Raw genomic sequence first — 15,598 nt, forward strand, 5'->3', positions numbered from 1 at the left:
GCCAGGCTGCCCTCCTTGTCCTGCGGGTTCCACAAGCCTCACTTAGCTGGAAGCAAACACAAGGCAATGCCAGGCCGGTTCCAGTCCTCTGGCACTGGTGGCACGCGGCAGGCCTGGCCGGGCTCTCAGGCGCCCCTCGCTGCTGCAGGTCCAGGCCATAGCCCTGGGGTTCAAGTCCAGCATGCAGAGCACCTCATTTCTCACGGAATCGGAGCTCCAGCTCTTGGCCCCGGGTCAGTCTTGCTAAAACTCCGGGCTTGCTCTGCAGCTGGCAGCTGCGTGCAGCGAACTCCACTCGGGCCCTGCCAGCCAGGATGCCCTGGCGCCCATCTGGAGCGCCAGCAGCCGCAGGCTGGAGAAGCCGAAACCCCCGTCCGCGAGATGCAGTTGTCCCCAAGGTGGGCTGAGGGTTTAGTTTGAGGCAAAGTTGCCAGCAGTGCCTTCCTGGGAGACCAGGCCGGTGGGTCTGTGCTCCCAGCCCGGCTGGGAGCAAAATGCTGGTCAAACATGAAGAAAAACAGCATTTATTGTGGGGTGGGGAGCAGGTGGGGGTGGGCGTTGGCTCAGCCCTCTGAGAACTGGCGGTACAGCCGCTCGAGCTGCGGCGCCACGTGGATCCGGAACGGGATCTCCAGGATGGCGGAGAAGCCTTCGGCCAGCGTGGGGGCCTCGAGCTGCTTCCTGGCGGCAGAGGGTGGTGGGTGGAGGTGAGGCCCAACGTACAGGCTCAACCTGGCGTCCCTCCCCGCCCGCGGCGCCTACCTGTAGCCGTAAATGACGATGTCGGTCACGGGGATGTGAGAGGAGTCCGTCATGTCCCGGAACTGCGGGGGGCGGAGGTCAGGCTGGCCAGGCTGGGGCGAGGGGGTGGGGGGGCGGGCGGGATGTTGTGGGGGGCTGGGGAGGCGGAGGCCGGCTCACCCGGTTGTTGTGGCGTGCCTGCTCCAGGGTGGTGCTGAAGAGGAAGCAGCGGCAGGGGACGCCTGCGTCTCGGGCACACTTGATGTACCTGTGGGGGCCGGGGAAGTGGGGGGCTGGCAAAGGGCCCGGGGCCCACCCTACAGAGGCCGCCCCTGGGACCCCGGTACCTGGCTCGGCTCTGGATGTCCGGGTTCGTGTTGTCAATCACGACCCGTTTCCTTTGCTTCAGGGCCGCCTCGCACGTGGTCACGCAGCGCTGCCATGAGCCCAGAGTGTCCTGGGGGACCCAGAAAGAGGTCACGGATGGGGGCCAGGAGACCCAGGGGGACAGAGAACCAGAGAGGGAGACCCAGAGACAGAGGGGTTAGGGATCCAGGGTAGCGGGGAAAGGCAGGGAGAGGGGGGCAGGGACCTGGAGAGAGGACCTGGGGGCAGGGGGCAGAGCCGGAAAGAGAAGGACAGATGCGGGGGGAGCAGAGACCTAGAGGACAGCTCTCGGGGGTGGGGGCGGAGGGGCTGCGGATGTCCTACCCTGTTCACGTGGACGTATCCGGCCGACACGAGATGCTCCTGGAGGAAGGTGGACTTCCCAGCTGTGAAGGGCACAGCATTAGTGGGGGCCTGAGAAGTCGGAGCAGAGCTGGGGCTTTTGAGGGGCAGGAGTCTCACCCCCAGGAAATCCCACGGCGACAACCACCTCGGGGTCTGAGCTTAAGAGGGAGCTGGACTCGGGGAGGCAGAGAGGCCCAGAGCAGGAGACGGTCCTCTGGGAGGGGCAGACATGATGAGCGAGACGCCCTCCCCATCCCTGCATGTCCCCCACTCTGCCCCCAGCCCACCCCGCGGGCCTCACCGGGTCAAAGGCTGGGAGCTCGAAGCGGGCCATGGGCCATTTCAGAAAGAACTCCTCTGGCGTGGCGAAAGGCAGGCCCAGGTTGAGGGCAAACTGGGGGCAAGGGCACACATCAGACTGGGTAGTGGCTGGGCTGGGGGGTGGGGTGGGCAGGGACAGGGTAGAGCGAGCCTCACCAGGCGGTCAGCGCAAGAGAAGTCTTTCTTCTTGCGCCCAGGGGCCCAGTTGGCTGGGCGTCCAGCTGCATCTGGAACACATGGAGGATACAAACCTGTCTCCACCAGGAACCTTGGGGACAGGGGTCCCCAGCCTACCTGCATCAGCCCTGCGGACCCACACATTTCCCCACCCCCAGGCCCTTACCTCCCACAAAGACGCTGTCCCCGATGGAGATGGGCACGCCCTCGTTGGCCTGGGGAGGGACAGGTGATAGACAACTGGCAGTAAAGAACCTGTTCACACATCTGTCCCCCCAGGGCACTAACGGGTCCTGCCGGATGCTCAGCTTGGTCTGTGTCCCCCAGGAGGCCTATCTCTAATCTCTTATGCTCCACACCCAATCCATCAGTGAATCCTGTCGGCCGCGCCCTCCGGCCACTTCTCACCCCCTTTGCTGGCACCACCAACTCGATCCTGGCCACCAGCATGTCTCTAGAATATTCGGTCACTCCTTCCGGGTCTCCCGGCTTCCACTTTCGCCCGTCTGTTCCCCAAACGGCCGCCAAGGGCGCAAGTTCCCACTTAGCGCGGCTCCGGACGCTCTCCTCCCAATCCTCCCGGTGGCCACCTCACTGTGGCCCACGAAGCCTGAGAGCCTGACCCCTGCTCTCTGACCTCATACCCCTCACTTTCCCCCTCACCCGCTCAGGTACAGCCACACGGGCCTCCTCACTGCCCATGAGCACACCAGGCTCGGTCCCACCTCAGGACCCTTGCACTTGGCGTTACTCCTACCTGGACCACTCTTCCCTCAGATACACACATGGCTCCCTCCCTCAGCAGCTTTGTATCTTTACTCAAGGGCACCTCAGAGAGGATTTCGCTGAGCTCCGTAGATAAAGCAACACCCTGCCTTATCCGTACTCTGCTATTCCACATATCTGTCAATGCACCTTCCCTGATCTGGCAGCAGGCAGGTTTGTCTTGTTCACTAATATTTTCAGCTCAAGAAGCTGCTGAACTTCAGAACAAACGCACACCCAAACGAATGAATGGATCCATGAGCGACTTCTCTCTCCACCACTGTTTTTCACAGTTTGTGAGCACCGGCCTCACATATCAACACTAGGACACGACAGCAAAGGAACTGAGAAGGCCAGGCTAGGGTAGGGGATGAGAGGAAGGTCATGCACCAGAGACCCAGAGTGGGGAGGCAGGGCAGAGAGCAAGGGGCCGCAGAGGGAGGAGAGCCACTGGGAGTCCGAAGCTCACCTGCCCCTGCAGGTGGTCCCACATGCCGATCACCGGCTTCCGGTACAAGCCTGCGTGTGTGGCCACCAAGACCTGTGGGTGGGGCAGAGGTTAGACACCATCCTTGGCTCCTCCTCCAGCACCCAGAGTCCTTCAAGGGCACATGGGTCCCAAGGATGCTACCCAGAACCTCACCAATCCAAGGAGGGCGCCCGGTGCCCTGGAACTTGCCACTTACAATGAGTTTGTCAGCATAACCCCACCTGGGGCCCACACCCCACTCACCCAGGGTCTCTGTTCCCCCCACCTCTACAACTGGCTCACCATGTCATACCTTCTCCCTGGGTCTCTGTTCCCTCCTCTGTCCCATCTCACTGTCTCTGTTCCCTTCTCTCTGGGTCCCTGTGCCTGCCCCCCTCACCTACCAGGTTCCCCCCCACCGCCGCCATCTCAGAGTCTCTGTCCCTCCACATAGCCCTTCAGCCTCCCTTACAGCCATACCTGAAAGGGGACCCCCAGCTTCTCCACCACAGCCTCCACCTTGGCCTTGAACAACTCCGCTGGCAGCTTCCCGCGTCCAATGCCCATCTGGTTGGTGAAGATCACCAGCTGGGAAGCGGACAGGTGTCAGCCGGCGCCCTCCTCATCAGGCCCGGACCTGCCCTGTGAACCCGCCACCACGCGCGCACGCGCACACACACCTTGTAACCCTCGGCAGCCAGTTCCCGGAGCTTCTGTGGAATCTCTCGGTACAAGATCCTAGGGCGGGCGTGGAAGAGCAACGTGACGTGGGGCCCGGAGTGCACCTCACCCACCCCCTCCTCCTGTCTCTTATCACCTCCAGTCACTGGGGCCAGTGGGAAAGACCTTCCCAGAACGTGTGGTGATGAGGGTCCCATCCAGATCAAAACCGGCCACCTGGCGTTACCCAGAAAAGAGGAAGAACGGCACTGTTACACCTCTGATCCCCCTCACTCACAGGCTGGTTCACATCAACCCTGCAAGCTGGGGACTATTACCACCCACCCCTTACAGATGGAGAAACTGAGTCACAGCGGGCCTACACATCTTATGTAAGGACAAGGCACAGCAAAGATGTATCTCGGACGCTGAGTTCAGAGAGTGAAATCTTCACTCTACTATCTCCTATTCCTCCGGAGCCCCTCAGTATTCCAATCTTTAAAATGGGTTTCATATCCGACCCAGCCTCTTCCCCTGGCCTTTTTCACCTCGGACGGCTAAGAGCCATGAAAATCCAAACAGGAGCTAAGTTTTGTTTGGGTGTTAACTGCATATAAGGGGCTGTGCTCCCTCAGCGCTCAGCTTGGGCCTCACCTTGCCCCGGGGCTTCACACCAGGTGCCGTGAACACTAGCAGCTTCTGGAAGCTCTCCCAGCCAGGGGATGACTTCCTTATCCGCTTTTTCTGCTGTTCATCCTCCTCCTCCTCCTCCTCCTCCGGGGCCACAGGAGGGGTGCCTGGTGGAGTGTCTGGCTGGGATTCTGGCGTGTGAGCCTCTTCCCAGCGCAGGGTCAGCGGGTGGAGGCCATTGACCAAATACAGCGTGTCCCCCACCCCCAGAGAACCCTCCAACCCTGTTCTCAGCTCCTGAGTCCCGGCAGTTGAGGGGTTAACTCCCAGCTGTAGAGAGAGAGGGAGGACTGGAACTGGCTCCACCCCCAGCGGCAACCTCCTCCAATCAAATAACCCGGAAAAAGACTCGTCTTTCTCCACCAGCCAATCAGACCCCTAAGTCCCGCCTCCTCACCCTGTACCACCAATCAGGGCTCTGGGAAGGTTATAAGCATCCAGTCTTACCCAATTTAAATGGGTATGGATGTTTACCCCACTAAAACAGGCACACCTGTTCCCCTCCGAGAATCAGATTTTCCCAGTTGGGCCTGTTCCCCGCTGGGTAGCGATTCTCCACACCCCCCACCCCCACTCCACCCCCAGGCCCCTTGCTAACGAACTGGTACCTGTTTCACTGCCACCGTCCGAGTCTCAGGGTCAGCGACCAGCTCCACTGAGGATTGAGGGGGTGGAGTCAGGATTTGAATCCTTGTGTGACTGCTTCCCTCCTTACTGGGGAGCATGGTCAGCTTCAAATCACAGTATGGGGCTACAGCACCCATCCGGCAGGAGGAATCAGTTTATTTCTAAGTAGAATTGGCTCACTCCTTGACATGCAGTACCCAGATAAAGGCCTTAACGACTGCCTGTGTCACTGGTCCTCGCCTAGGGGCAGGGCAGGTATTTTTCCGTATAGAATTGGCTTCTCCTTGACAACGCAGACCTTGGCAAGATGCAGGTTCTGGGCTTGGCCCTCTACCACCCATCTCTGCTTAGCAATATGCACTTTTCTCCGTAGGATCGGCTCTCTCCTTGACAAGGGTCGTGGCCTGATTCAAGCCTTCCCGGTGGCCTGTGAGTATCCTCTGCCCAGTGACAAAGTGTCTCGGGATTGACTCCATCCGCTCCCGCTCAAGGTGTCTGGCTAGTTCCAGGTCAGGCACAACCTTTTTCTTCCTGTGCTCCCCACATGCCACCTACCAACTTCAGGACTGGTTGCACCACGCAATTCCTGGACTACCTTTCCCATTGACTGTGTTCCCGCTCCTGAAGCGGACCACACCCCCTCCAGCTCAGGCTCCTCCCTGCCCACCTTGGTTTCTGGAGCACTTCCGGTCGGTAACCTGCGTCAAGGGTCCTCGGCCCAGCACCAGGGCTTGCCCACCCAAGGGCAGGAAGATGGGAGGCGCTCCCCCAGGGGGGCTCTCCAGCCACAGGCGGCCCTGGGCCTCCACCCTGGCCATCCTGGGAGCCGGCCTAAAGGAAAGTAGGTAAATAGGTTTGAGTGGCAGCCCTCAGTTGCTAAAGGAAGTCCCGCCTCCTCTCGCACTCTACACCAGAAATTCCCTTCATCAGCTAAAGGCTCCGGAAATCCCACCCACTCGTTGGCCTGGGGCTCGCGCCGTTTCCCAGGCGATAACGCCCCACTCCTTCCCTCCGGGACCCCGGACTCCAACTTCCCACGGCAAAGGCCGAGAAACTCTCGCGCACTCGCTTCGGCCCCACGCTCACCCTTGCCCGCCGCTTGGCTCACTCGCCGCTTCCGACCAGGGAGGGCCTGCCGGAGGCGCTCTGCTCGCAACTCGGCCGGCTGCTGCCTCTGTTTCTCCGCGGACGGAAATGGCTCGTCCTATCAAAGTGGGCGGGGCATTTGGCTCCGCCTGCCGTAAGCCCCGCCCTTTCCCAGACACAGTGCTCCTAAGGTCCCTCCGCTGGTCTGACCTTCGTCTCTCCTGATGCAGTATGAGACGCAGGCCAGTAGGGGGGGTAGACTCCCTGTTCACACATTTTTTCCTCTTTCCACGTTGAACTCTAATTTTCATTCCCTTTGCCGGAGACAGTTATAGCGGGAGGAGATTCTCGTTACGATTATTGTCAGTCGAAGAAACCCCGCCCCGACAGCAACCCTACCCTGGATGCTGCAGTTTTCTCATCTACAGTGTGGGGATAATCGTTTCCACTTTGTGGGGTTACTAGGAAGATTAAATGAGTTAGTACATGTAAATAACTTATAAAAGTGTCTAAGTGATAGTTTGCCCTAAGTTTTGTCTGTTGTTAGCATTCCATTGGTGGTGGTCTGATGGGACATGGGGATTCCGCGTTTACATCTTCGGACCAGGAGCCATTTGTTCTCTAACCTCCAGCTGTCTTACGTTAGTCAGAAAACTCCCGGCCTCAGCTGGAGGTTCCTGGCTTTCCTGGGCACTATGTGGGCTCAGGAGACTGACTCATTAAACTATTCCGATCCCAACACTCAAAGCCCTGAAGATTGGGACTCCACGATCATACGAGGAAGGAATGGAATCCTTCCTCCCACCCCATGAACCTCTCTTTTCTTGTTCGTAAAATGGGGACGAGTCCAATTCCCAGCGTTGCACTGAGAAGCAATGAGACGCTGCTAATTTGGCTTCAGAAAATGTTAAATGAATACCCACAACACACCTCAGACTCATTTGTCAGAGGTAAAACTCTTTAATCTCAGAGCGCCCCTCCCAACTCCCGATCCCGACCCCCCACTCTCTCCCCCACACCAGGGCCGGAGAGTGAGGCCCCCTGCCCCCCACCTTGGGTGGACGAGGGCCCTTTAAGGCACCTGTGGGGGTGGGGGGAGAGGGGCGGGAGCTGGTAACGTCCTGGATGCAAGGACGGGTTTGATTGGCAGGCTGTTGTGGGATGAAACCAATGAGAGGGTGTCAAACGCAGGAACAGGATCGGGCCATCCCTGAGGGGGCCAGAGGGACAATTGTCAGGACTTCGGCAAAAGACGACCCCAGCCCCAGTAGTGTAAAGAACGTAAATTTAAGGCCACAGGCCAATCCTGGGCACAGGAAGAGGGTTGGCCACGCCCCCAGAAGTGGAACCAATCAGGCGGGGGAACTCAGGAAGGGTGATGGCTCTCTCGGAAGATTGGTCAAGCCCTTTACAGTGTTCGAGCCAATCAAGTGAAGGAGCTGCCCATTCACCGTGCTGAAGTCGAGGGCCACTACCCAATCCTGGAGCTTGACTGTGCTCTTTCAGGAATGGAGCCAATGCCGTGCGAGCAAAGCCCTTGTTGCTAGGCGGAAAACGACGAAGTTGGCCAACTAGCCACGTCCCGATCGGGGAGCGAGACAATCCCTTAATAGAAAGAATCTGTCGCTGGGCAGAGAGAAAACAGACCCAATCGGGAAACTGCACAGGCATCGCTCATCCGCGCGGGAGCGGTCGTGGGCTGGAAGGGCGGCGGGGGTTGGCAGGGGCTGGTCAATCCTGGTGGCCCGGGAGGCCGGTCCCGGATCTGACTCGGATTGGCGGGCCCCGGGGGCGGGGCAGGGGTGTAGTGTGGGGGTGAGGCGGACGCCGGGCCGGGAAGCTCCCTGGACCTCAGTATTTCCGCTTCAGCTTCTGGAAGTCGCTGGTGTTGAGCCGTGGCCGCGGCAGGTCCCCGAAGACCTGAGTGTCCTCGGCCTCCCGCAACACCAGCGCGCGCATGCTCGCCGCGATACGGTCCAGGTCCGGCGAGGAGGGCTGCGGGAACGGCGATACGGCCGGGGTCAGAGCCTACACCCTGGGCTCCAGGTCCTCTCCTAGCACTTTTGCCCCTGCGATGCCTACGGCCAGGAAGGCCCTTCACCCTGTCCTGCTCCATTTAGGGCTCTGCCACCCAACTCAAAACACCACCTCCTCAAAGAGCCTTCCTGCCCCTCTCCTCCCCCCCATTCTCCGCCTCCTATGTGCACACACAAAGGCCTGTCTCACCGCCGTCCTTCCACATAGTGGAAGTGCTGCCTGTCTGCTGACCATCACGGCTGTGTGCACCCAGAGGGTCTCACGTCTAAGGATCCGGGTTCGGGATTCAGTCAGGTTCTAATCAGGCTTCTGCCACCCACTAGCTGTCAACAGGGATTTTACCTCCTTAGGTTTCAGTCTCCCCTCGGAAAAACGGGGCTGATAACAGGCTCTGAGATAATCAGCACAGTGATTGCTAAAGAAGGGTGAACGACCATGTCACCAGCGCTGTAGAGAAAGGAGCCCTCTCACTGTCAGTCTCCACTGAGGAGGGGTCCTGTCATTCTGCCTGCAGCCCCAGCCCTAGCACTACCTCCCTTAAGGCCCCTGTCACCCTGAGCTGGGCCTAACGCCCAGCGGAACGGGAGAGTCCACGAACAGAAGCTGGACCCGGGCCCTCTCAGAGGCCAGCCCAGGACCCAGCACTCAGGCCTCAAAGGTTCAGTTAATTAACTGTGTTTCCACCAGTGATAAACAAGGACAGCAGCAGCTGATGGACCCTGCTAGTCTATAAATGAGGACACTGTGAGGTGTCATAGGGAGGGGGAACCATGGGATGCAAGGCCTCCTCCCTGCAAGTCCATAGCTCTTTTCCAGAAGTAAGCTAGGTTCCAATCCCAGCGCTGCCCCTTACGGGCTGAGTCTCAGGAAGTCATGTGTATTCTCAGTGCCTCAGTTTCCCCTCTGCTTCAGGGAGCTTTAGTGATGGGAGATAAGGACCCACCCAGGCCAGCCCAGGAACTCCATGTGTAGGACAGTGTGGGAGGGAGGAACAGAGGACAAGGGAGGTGGCACAAATTCCAGGAGGGGCCAGCAATATGTGGGGTGAGGGTGGAAGGTGATCTGACCCCTCTGAGCCTCAGTTTCCCAATCTGGAGGGGATACTAAAATACTTGTGCCCTGCGCAGACCACGTATTCTATAAACGGTACTGTTCCTGGAAATTAGAGGCTGCTTTCTCTACAAGGCACTGGGGCACATTACAAGGCTGTGATGGTTAAAACTGCAGCGCTCTAGCCCAAGAGCCAGCCTTATGAGTAGGAGGGGAGGATCAATCCTGAGAAACGTGGCATCCACGTCCGAGGGCTTCCTGGAGGAGAGAGCTCTGAGCCCTTCCTGACACCCTCCTCCCCACCTCCCATTTGCCCCTCACCGGCCCGTTCTCCTCATCAGATGACCGAGCTTCTGTCCTCTTCTCCTTGAAGGCCCAGACGGGCACGGACACGGGCAGGGACTTGGCGTACTGCTGTGTGGGCAGGGCTGAGGCTGGGGGCACTGAGTAGGCTGGGGGCCCAGCGGGGGTCTCCTCGCTCAGGCTGCCATCTGGGAGAGAAGGTGGACTTCAGCCTCTGTCTTCAGCTGCCTTCCTCCCAGCTCCCCACCCCCCTCTCCAGGGATGGGGACAGCCTGTGACACTCACCGTCCGTGCTCTCAGGGTCTGACTCGCAGAAGGGGGGCAGGTCCTGGAGCGTGGTATCCTCATCCATCACAAAGAGTCCTGTGGATGGCATTAGAGGCCCGGACCAGTTGAGTCCCGCTGGACTCCATGCGCTCGAGACTCCGGCCACTGCCACCGCCTCTCCGTTCCCCACACTGGCCAGGCCCTTGCAAGCCTCGGGGCTTCTGGAATAATTATTCCCTCTGCCACGAACACCTTTCCCCTGGTTATCTGACTGGCCTTCGGCAGAAATAAATCCAGTTTCTCTCTATCTGGTACATCCCCAGGTGAAAGCAACTGGCTGGATGAACATGAAATCTGTAAGATCTGTTTGGGATGAACCGACTCAAAATACAGGCTGAGAGAAATATGAGATGATTATGATCCCTGTTTGACAAACGGGGACCTGGAGGCACAGAGAGATTAACTCACTTGCGCTTAGTCCCAAATCTAGTAAGTGGTGTCACCAGGATTTGAACCCAGGCCACCTGGCTCGAGTCTGTGCCCTTAATCCTATGAGGGTTTCTCCAGCAACAGTGAGGAAGTCAGCCGTTGGTAGTAACAGTAACAAATGAGTAACTACTTATTGAGTCCCCCACCCACCCACTGCCGGAGAACTCCTACTCACTCTTCAAAGCCCTAATGTTACAGCGCAGTCTCTGGGAAGCATCCAACCTCCACGTTTCCCCCAATGCAGCCAGTTGCTTCTTCAGCTGTTGCTTGTACCCCTGACTCCTCTTTAACTCCTGTCTTTGCTCTCACAGGCATTAGGCACCCCAGATTTGGAAACAATTCTGTTCTACTCATGCTCCTGGCTCAGGAGGCTCCCTCCCCCGCCATGGCCTCCACAGGGCACTGCTTCATGTCAGGACTCCAATTCCTTGGCCAGACCCAGAGTCCCTAGAGAAAAGACCCCAAGTTGGCTTTCTCTGTGCCCAGCGTCTCCCAGCACAGAGCTGGCTCTCAGACACGATGGAAGGAAACTGAAGCTCAGAGAAGAGAAATGACTTGCTCAAGGTCACAGAGTGAGTCACAGGCAAGCCTGCAGCTTACATGAACATTAGGGCTCAGAGACAGGCCAGCTGTACCCCTCCAGAAAAACCCACTGAGGAGGCAACTTACCAGGACCCCCCCCCGGCCCCTGCCCCTGTCCTTCTCACCTCCATTATCGCTGACACCCAGCCGCTCCCCAGAGGTCTCTGTCTCCGTTGGCTCGTCCTCATCCTCCTCATCTTCCTCCCTGTTCAGGGTAGGCCGAGGTGGGCTCCGTGCAGGGCTAGGCGGCTGCGGTGCTGGTGGGGGCATGGGGGGCCGGGCGGTGGCGGCTGCCCGGTGGGCCAGGGCGATGTCGTGGAGGCAGCGGCGGGCAGCCTCGGCCAGGGCCCCTCGACCGTGGGCTGCATAGGCGCAGGGGCCCGGACGGGGGGGCGGGGGGGGCGCAGCCGTCAGCAGCACCAGCTCCGTGCCCGTCCGGGCCCGGAAGCGCTCAGCAGCCCCCACCACGGCCTCCCACAGCTCCTCGGGGCGCCCCGACGCCATCCGCGCCCTGCGGGGCAGAGCACGACACAGTGGGCTGAGGCTTCGCTGACTTCGCCGTCCACACCCAGCCCCGTGTGTCCACCAGTCCCTGGTCTCCACCCCCACCTCTCCTCTCCACCTGATCCCAGCTGAACTCCGCATCTTCCCCCCAGCCCCATCCCTCATCCCCGCAGCCCAGCTCTCTCCTCTTGGCCCTGCCCTGTCCAACATGGAAGCCATCAGCTACACGTGACTAGGGAGCACTTGAGCTGTAACTGATCCAAAGTGAGAGGTGCCATGAGTGTGAAATCCACACGGGGTTTGCAAGACTTAGCACAAAAAGGTAGGATGTAAGCTATCTCATGAGCAATCTGAAGTTGATTAAATGTTGAAATGATCACATTTATTTATGCTGACTAAATAAAATATAGGATGAAAGTGAATGTCATCTGTTTTCTTTCCACTTTTTTAATGTGGCTCATACAAGATTTGAAATTATACAGGTGGCTCAGATCATATTTCTGATGGACGGTGCTGCCCTGGACCATTGCCCCAGCCTCCAGTCCAGCTGGCACACAGCCCCCCAGGGGGTCCTTCTACCCCTGCAGCTGCCTCTGCTCCTCCCCCGCATCCCCAGGACAAGGTCACAGCCCCTTAGCCCGGCGCTGGAGGGCCTGCCCCCGGCCTCATATCCTTACACGCTCCTTCAGTCAAGGTGGACCCCCTCTACCGGGACCACTTGTCCTCCATGTACTTGTCACTCCTGCACTCACCCAGAGCTCAGGTTGGCCCCTCCCCACCTGTGAGCTCCCACAATGTCTGAGTGACCCCCGTTCTAGCACATATCCCTCTGGGGAGCACTGCCTGGATCCACATCCATTTCCCCAGCCAGTGTGGGCGTCAGATTCATCTCTGAGACACCAGCCTTGCCCAGCACATGGTAGGTCTCAGAGAGCGGGGGTCGAGCAGAAAATGGGGTGCCAGCTGTCCTCTGCCCACAAAGCTCTCGCACTTCCTACAAGACTGTTCCGGCAGGTCCTCTGGAAGTCTTCCCTGACCCGCAGTAGGGATCAGATGCCTTCCCTAGACCCACAATGCCCTGGGCTACCTCCACTATAGCTCATGTCACACGAGCTTGTGACAGCTGTACCTCTGGCTGCCTCCTCCATCAGAATATGAGCAACCCAAGGTCAGTGATCTGTGGCCCCAGGACAGGTCAGCCCTAAGCAGACAGTCTGCTTGGATCCATCTCCTTACAAGGTGAGAGGAACAAGGGACAAGGGGCCTGGCTTCCTGCCCTGACGGCTGTGTGACCTTGCACCACTGAATGGCCTTCTCTGTGCCTGTCTTCTCCCTGTAAACCAGTGGTTGAGCTGGGCCTGCTGGGCCGCTGAGGAGCCTCCGCAGAGAGGCAGCAAGCTCCCCATCACTGCAGGGATTCAAGCAGGGCTGTGATCTAGCCCTCTAGGGTCACAGAAGTTTGATTTCGATTCGCAGGCCCTTTGTGACTCAAGATCATAGAAGCCAGTGTTTCCTAAGCACCTACTCTGTGCAGGGGCTCTGCACCTGTCATCTCCCCTCCTACCTGACCCACAAAGGTGGGAGCTGTTACCTTACATATGAGACAGTTGAAGCTCACCGAGTACAAAGCCCTTGCAGTGAGGCACAACCAGTACCAGTCCTGACAGACCCTGAAGCAGGTTTATACCACACCTCCCACAGGCTAGGCAGGGACCCGAGGGTGTCATCAACAATCTCATTCCACCCTCCCACCACCCCTGTGAGGGAGGAGCTATGATCACCCCACTTTACAGTTGCAAATGGAGGCCTGGGGAGATTCAGTATCTTGCCCGGGGTCATTTAGCTAGAGAGATGGACAGCTGGGACCTGGATCTGGCAACCTGCTCTTAATCCCAAATGCCATCCTGCCTACCTTATGGGGAAAGATTTATGATCTCCTAGTCCAGATGGGAAAAATGAGGCTCAGAGAGCTTAAGGCACTGACCAGAAGGCACACAGCTAGAAAGGGCAGAAGTGGGTGAGACTGCTGTCTGCCTGACTCCAAAAGCCAACAGAATTGGGAGCTGCACAGGGTCTCACAGCCACTCCTTGGGTCAGCCCCATCTGATGGAGGAAACTGAGGCTCAGGGCAGGGAAATGACTGGTCCAATGTCACAAAGCCTTGTAGTGCTAGGCCAGGGGGCTCTCACTCCCTTGGGACAAAGATTCAACTCCTTTCTTAGACAACATCTCTAAGAGTAGATCAAACTCCTATAGCTTAGAATAGCTGAAAAGAGTGAAGTGGGGGTGAGTGGGTCATGAGGGTCCCACACACCTCAAAGAGGAGAAGGGTGACTCACGCAGCTCTCTCTGCCAAGGCTTGGGAGCTCTCTGGCGTCGGTTACCCAACAGGAGAGTTGCCAGGACCAACAGGAGAGTAGCCAAGCCAAGTACCCCACAGGAGAGTCTCCCACTCCTTCAGCTTCCGGAGGAAGTTCTGTATCTTCCAAGGAGCTTAGAGATGGAAGATCCTCCCTCCCCCCAAATGGAAGTGTTTAAGATTAGGGAGAGAGGGAGGTAAGACCTGTCCTCCACAGGAGGAGGAAGGGACAGGTAAGGTGATTGACCTTTTAGGATGAGGTGAGGAGATGAAGTGAGGAAAGTGACTCCAGGAAGAGATGAGGAAAGAGGAAAAGCCCCCTAAGGAATGAGGGATGCTAGCGAAGTCCCCTCCCACCACCTGTCAAACTGGAAGTAAACCCCTCCCCCGCCCCAAGGTGGGAGGAACTCGAGGATGCACCCAGTGGCCGGGGGCAGGTGAATGTCCGGGGTCTTTCTCTACCGCTCAGAATCCCCATTTCGCCAGGGGGTCCAGGGAAAGACCTACTTCTCTAGGAAGAAAACAGGAAAGCCCGCCCAGGTGGGGGCCAGGACCGGAAGTCCCGCCTTTGGACGGGTGAGGGGCGCCCCGAAGCCCCACCGAGTAACCCCCCGACCCTGTGGACATGGTCCACGGCCAAAGTAAAGATCCTAGTGGGTCTAGAGACCGGAGGATAAGGCTGTCTAAGCGTTGCCTCGGGTCAGACACGACGGTTCCCGCGGGCGACACCTTTCCAGCGCTCAGCGTAGGGTCACTGGGCGATTTCTGCCCTCTGACCTACGCTGGCTATACTCCTCCCGCGAGCGGCTCGCCCTCCCAGCACCCCTCTCCTCCGGACGGCCAAATTCTCCCCACACCGCGGTTCACAACGCCGCCTCCACTCACGTGCCCGTAGCCAGCATGGCCGGCCCGGCACCGTCGCCGCCCTCAAAAGACATGGCGGTGCCTTGCGTCACTTCCGCATGGTTGGCCCGCCTCCACTCTGCACACTCCGCCTCCCTTATCTCGGCTGCCCGAGACCAACATGGCGGCCACGGGGGCTTCGCCGGATCACAGTGGAGCAATGGCGACGGCAGGGTGCCCATAAGAAAGATGGTGAAAAAAAAGCTTCAGCTTGCTCGGAAACATTTCCCCAAGAAATATGGGGAAAATGCACACGCACACTCAGGACCACAGTATACTAATGCAAGCGACCTAACGTCCCTCCCCCATAATAACCTCTTCCACAGAACTGGTGGAAAGCAGGGCCCGTTAATGACATGGCAACCAGCCTGGCATCATTTGCCCATAATGTATATATGGGCTCTCTCTCCAACCTAGCCCCCTCAGCACCAAGGCTGGCAAAGATCCAACATGGCATCCTTTCTTGCTTCGGTTTGCCCAGCTTCAATATGGCGGCTCAGAACGCTTTCTCTCGACGGTGACTCAGGAATTCGTCTGGGACCGCTTCGTCCCCGGGGATATTGACGGCTTCATCCCGTTAACCCGAGTCCTTCGGGGCCTCGTGTGATGTACAGCTCCTCTCACCTTTTTCTTTAACCGTTTCTCTCTTCTAGGACCTTGCTTTCGCGCCCCGCAGAGAGATGGGACTGCCCCGCATTAACATGGCCGCAGCTGACCGGCCTTGCCCGTGCCCTCGAGCAAAATGGCATCTCTTTGGCTTCGATGCCAGTACACAATATGGAGAAAGGAGTAGGCCTTTCCAAGCCAGTTTGAGCGAGGGGGTGGAGCTCTTGGAC

The 15,598-nt window shown here is 58.5% G+C and overlaps 2 protein-coding genes across 5 annotated transcripts; both read right to left on the reverse strand.

Moving 5' to 3' along the window:
* Positions 1-508: 508 nt before the first annotated feature.
* Positions 509-6,604, reverse strand: PNKP (polynucleotide kinase 3'-phosphatase). Its single transcript, XM_027080282.1, has 17 exons — positions 6,269-6,604; positions 5,850-6,013; positions 5,164-5,210; positions 4,520-4,825; positions 4,023-4,102; positions 3,886-3,943; positions 3,686-3,793; positions 3,206-3,277; positions 2,138-2,186; positions 1,951-2,021; positions 1,775-1,867; positions 1,591-1,687; positions 1,453-1,514; positions 1,089-1,198; positions 922-1,009; positions 763-824; positions 509-681 (listed from the first exon to the last, which is right to left on the reverse strand). Exons 1-17 carry the CDS (start codon positions 6,577-6,579, stop codon positions 564-566), a joined length of 1,896 nt encoding a protein of 631 aa, XP_026936083.1. The 5' UTR covers positions 6,580-6,604; the 3' UTR covers positions 509-563.
* AKT1S1 (AKT1 substrate 1) lies at positions 5,893-15,557 on the reverse strand. Of its 4 annotated transcripts, none has more exons than XM_027080293.1 (6): positions 15,387-15,557; positions 11,122-11,507; positions 9,944-10,021; positions 9,677-9,846; positions 6,269-8,263; positions 5,893-6,013 (listed from the first exon to the last, which is right to left on the reverse strand). In XM_027080293.1, exons 2-5 carry the CDS (start codon positions 11,498-11,500, stop codon positions 8,120-8,122), a joined length of 771 nt encoding a protein of 256 aa, XP_026936094.1. In that variant the 5' UTR covers positions 11,501-11,507; positions 15,387-15,557; the 3' UTR covers positions 5,893-6,013; positions 6,269-8,119. The 4 variants fall into 4 exon arrangements, with proteins under 4 accessions (XP_026936094.1, XP_026936092.1, XP_026936093.1 ...); XM_027080291.1 differs by having other exon boundaries at positions 14,745-15,557; XM_027080292.1 differs by having other exon boundaries at positions 13,815-15,557.
* Between the last annotated feature and the right edge of the window lie 41 nt (positions 15,558-15,598).

Source organism: Aethalodelphis obliquidens, unplaced genomic scaffold (assembly GCF_003676395.1).
Source record: "Aethalodelphis obliquidens isolate GAN/ISIS:26980383/991018 unplaced genomic scaffold, ASM367639v1 scaffold43, whole genome shotgun sequence".
Lineage (NCBI taxonomy): Eukaryota > Metazoa > Chordata > Mammalia > Artiodactyla > Delphinidae > Aethalodelphis > Aethalodelphis obliquidens.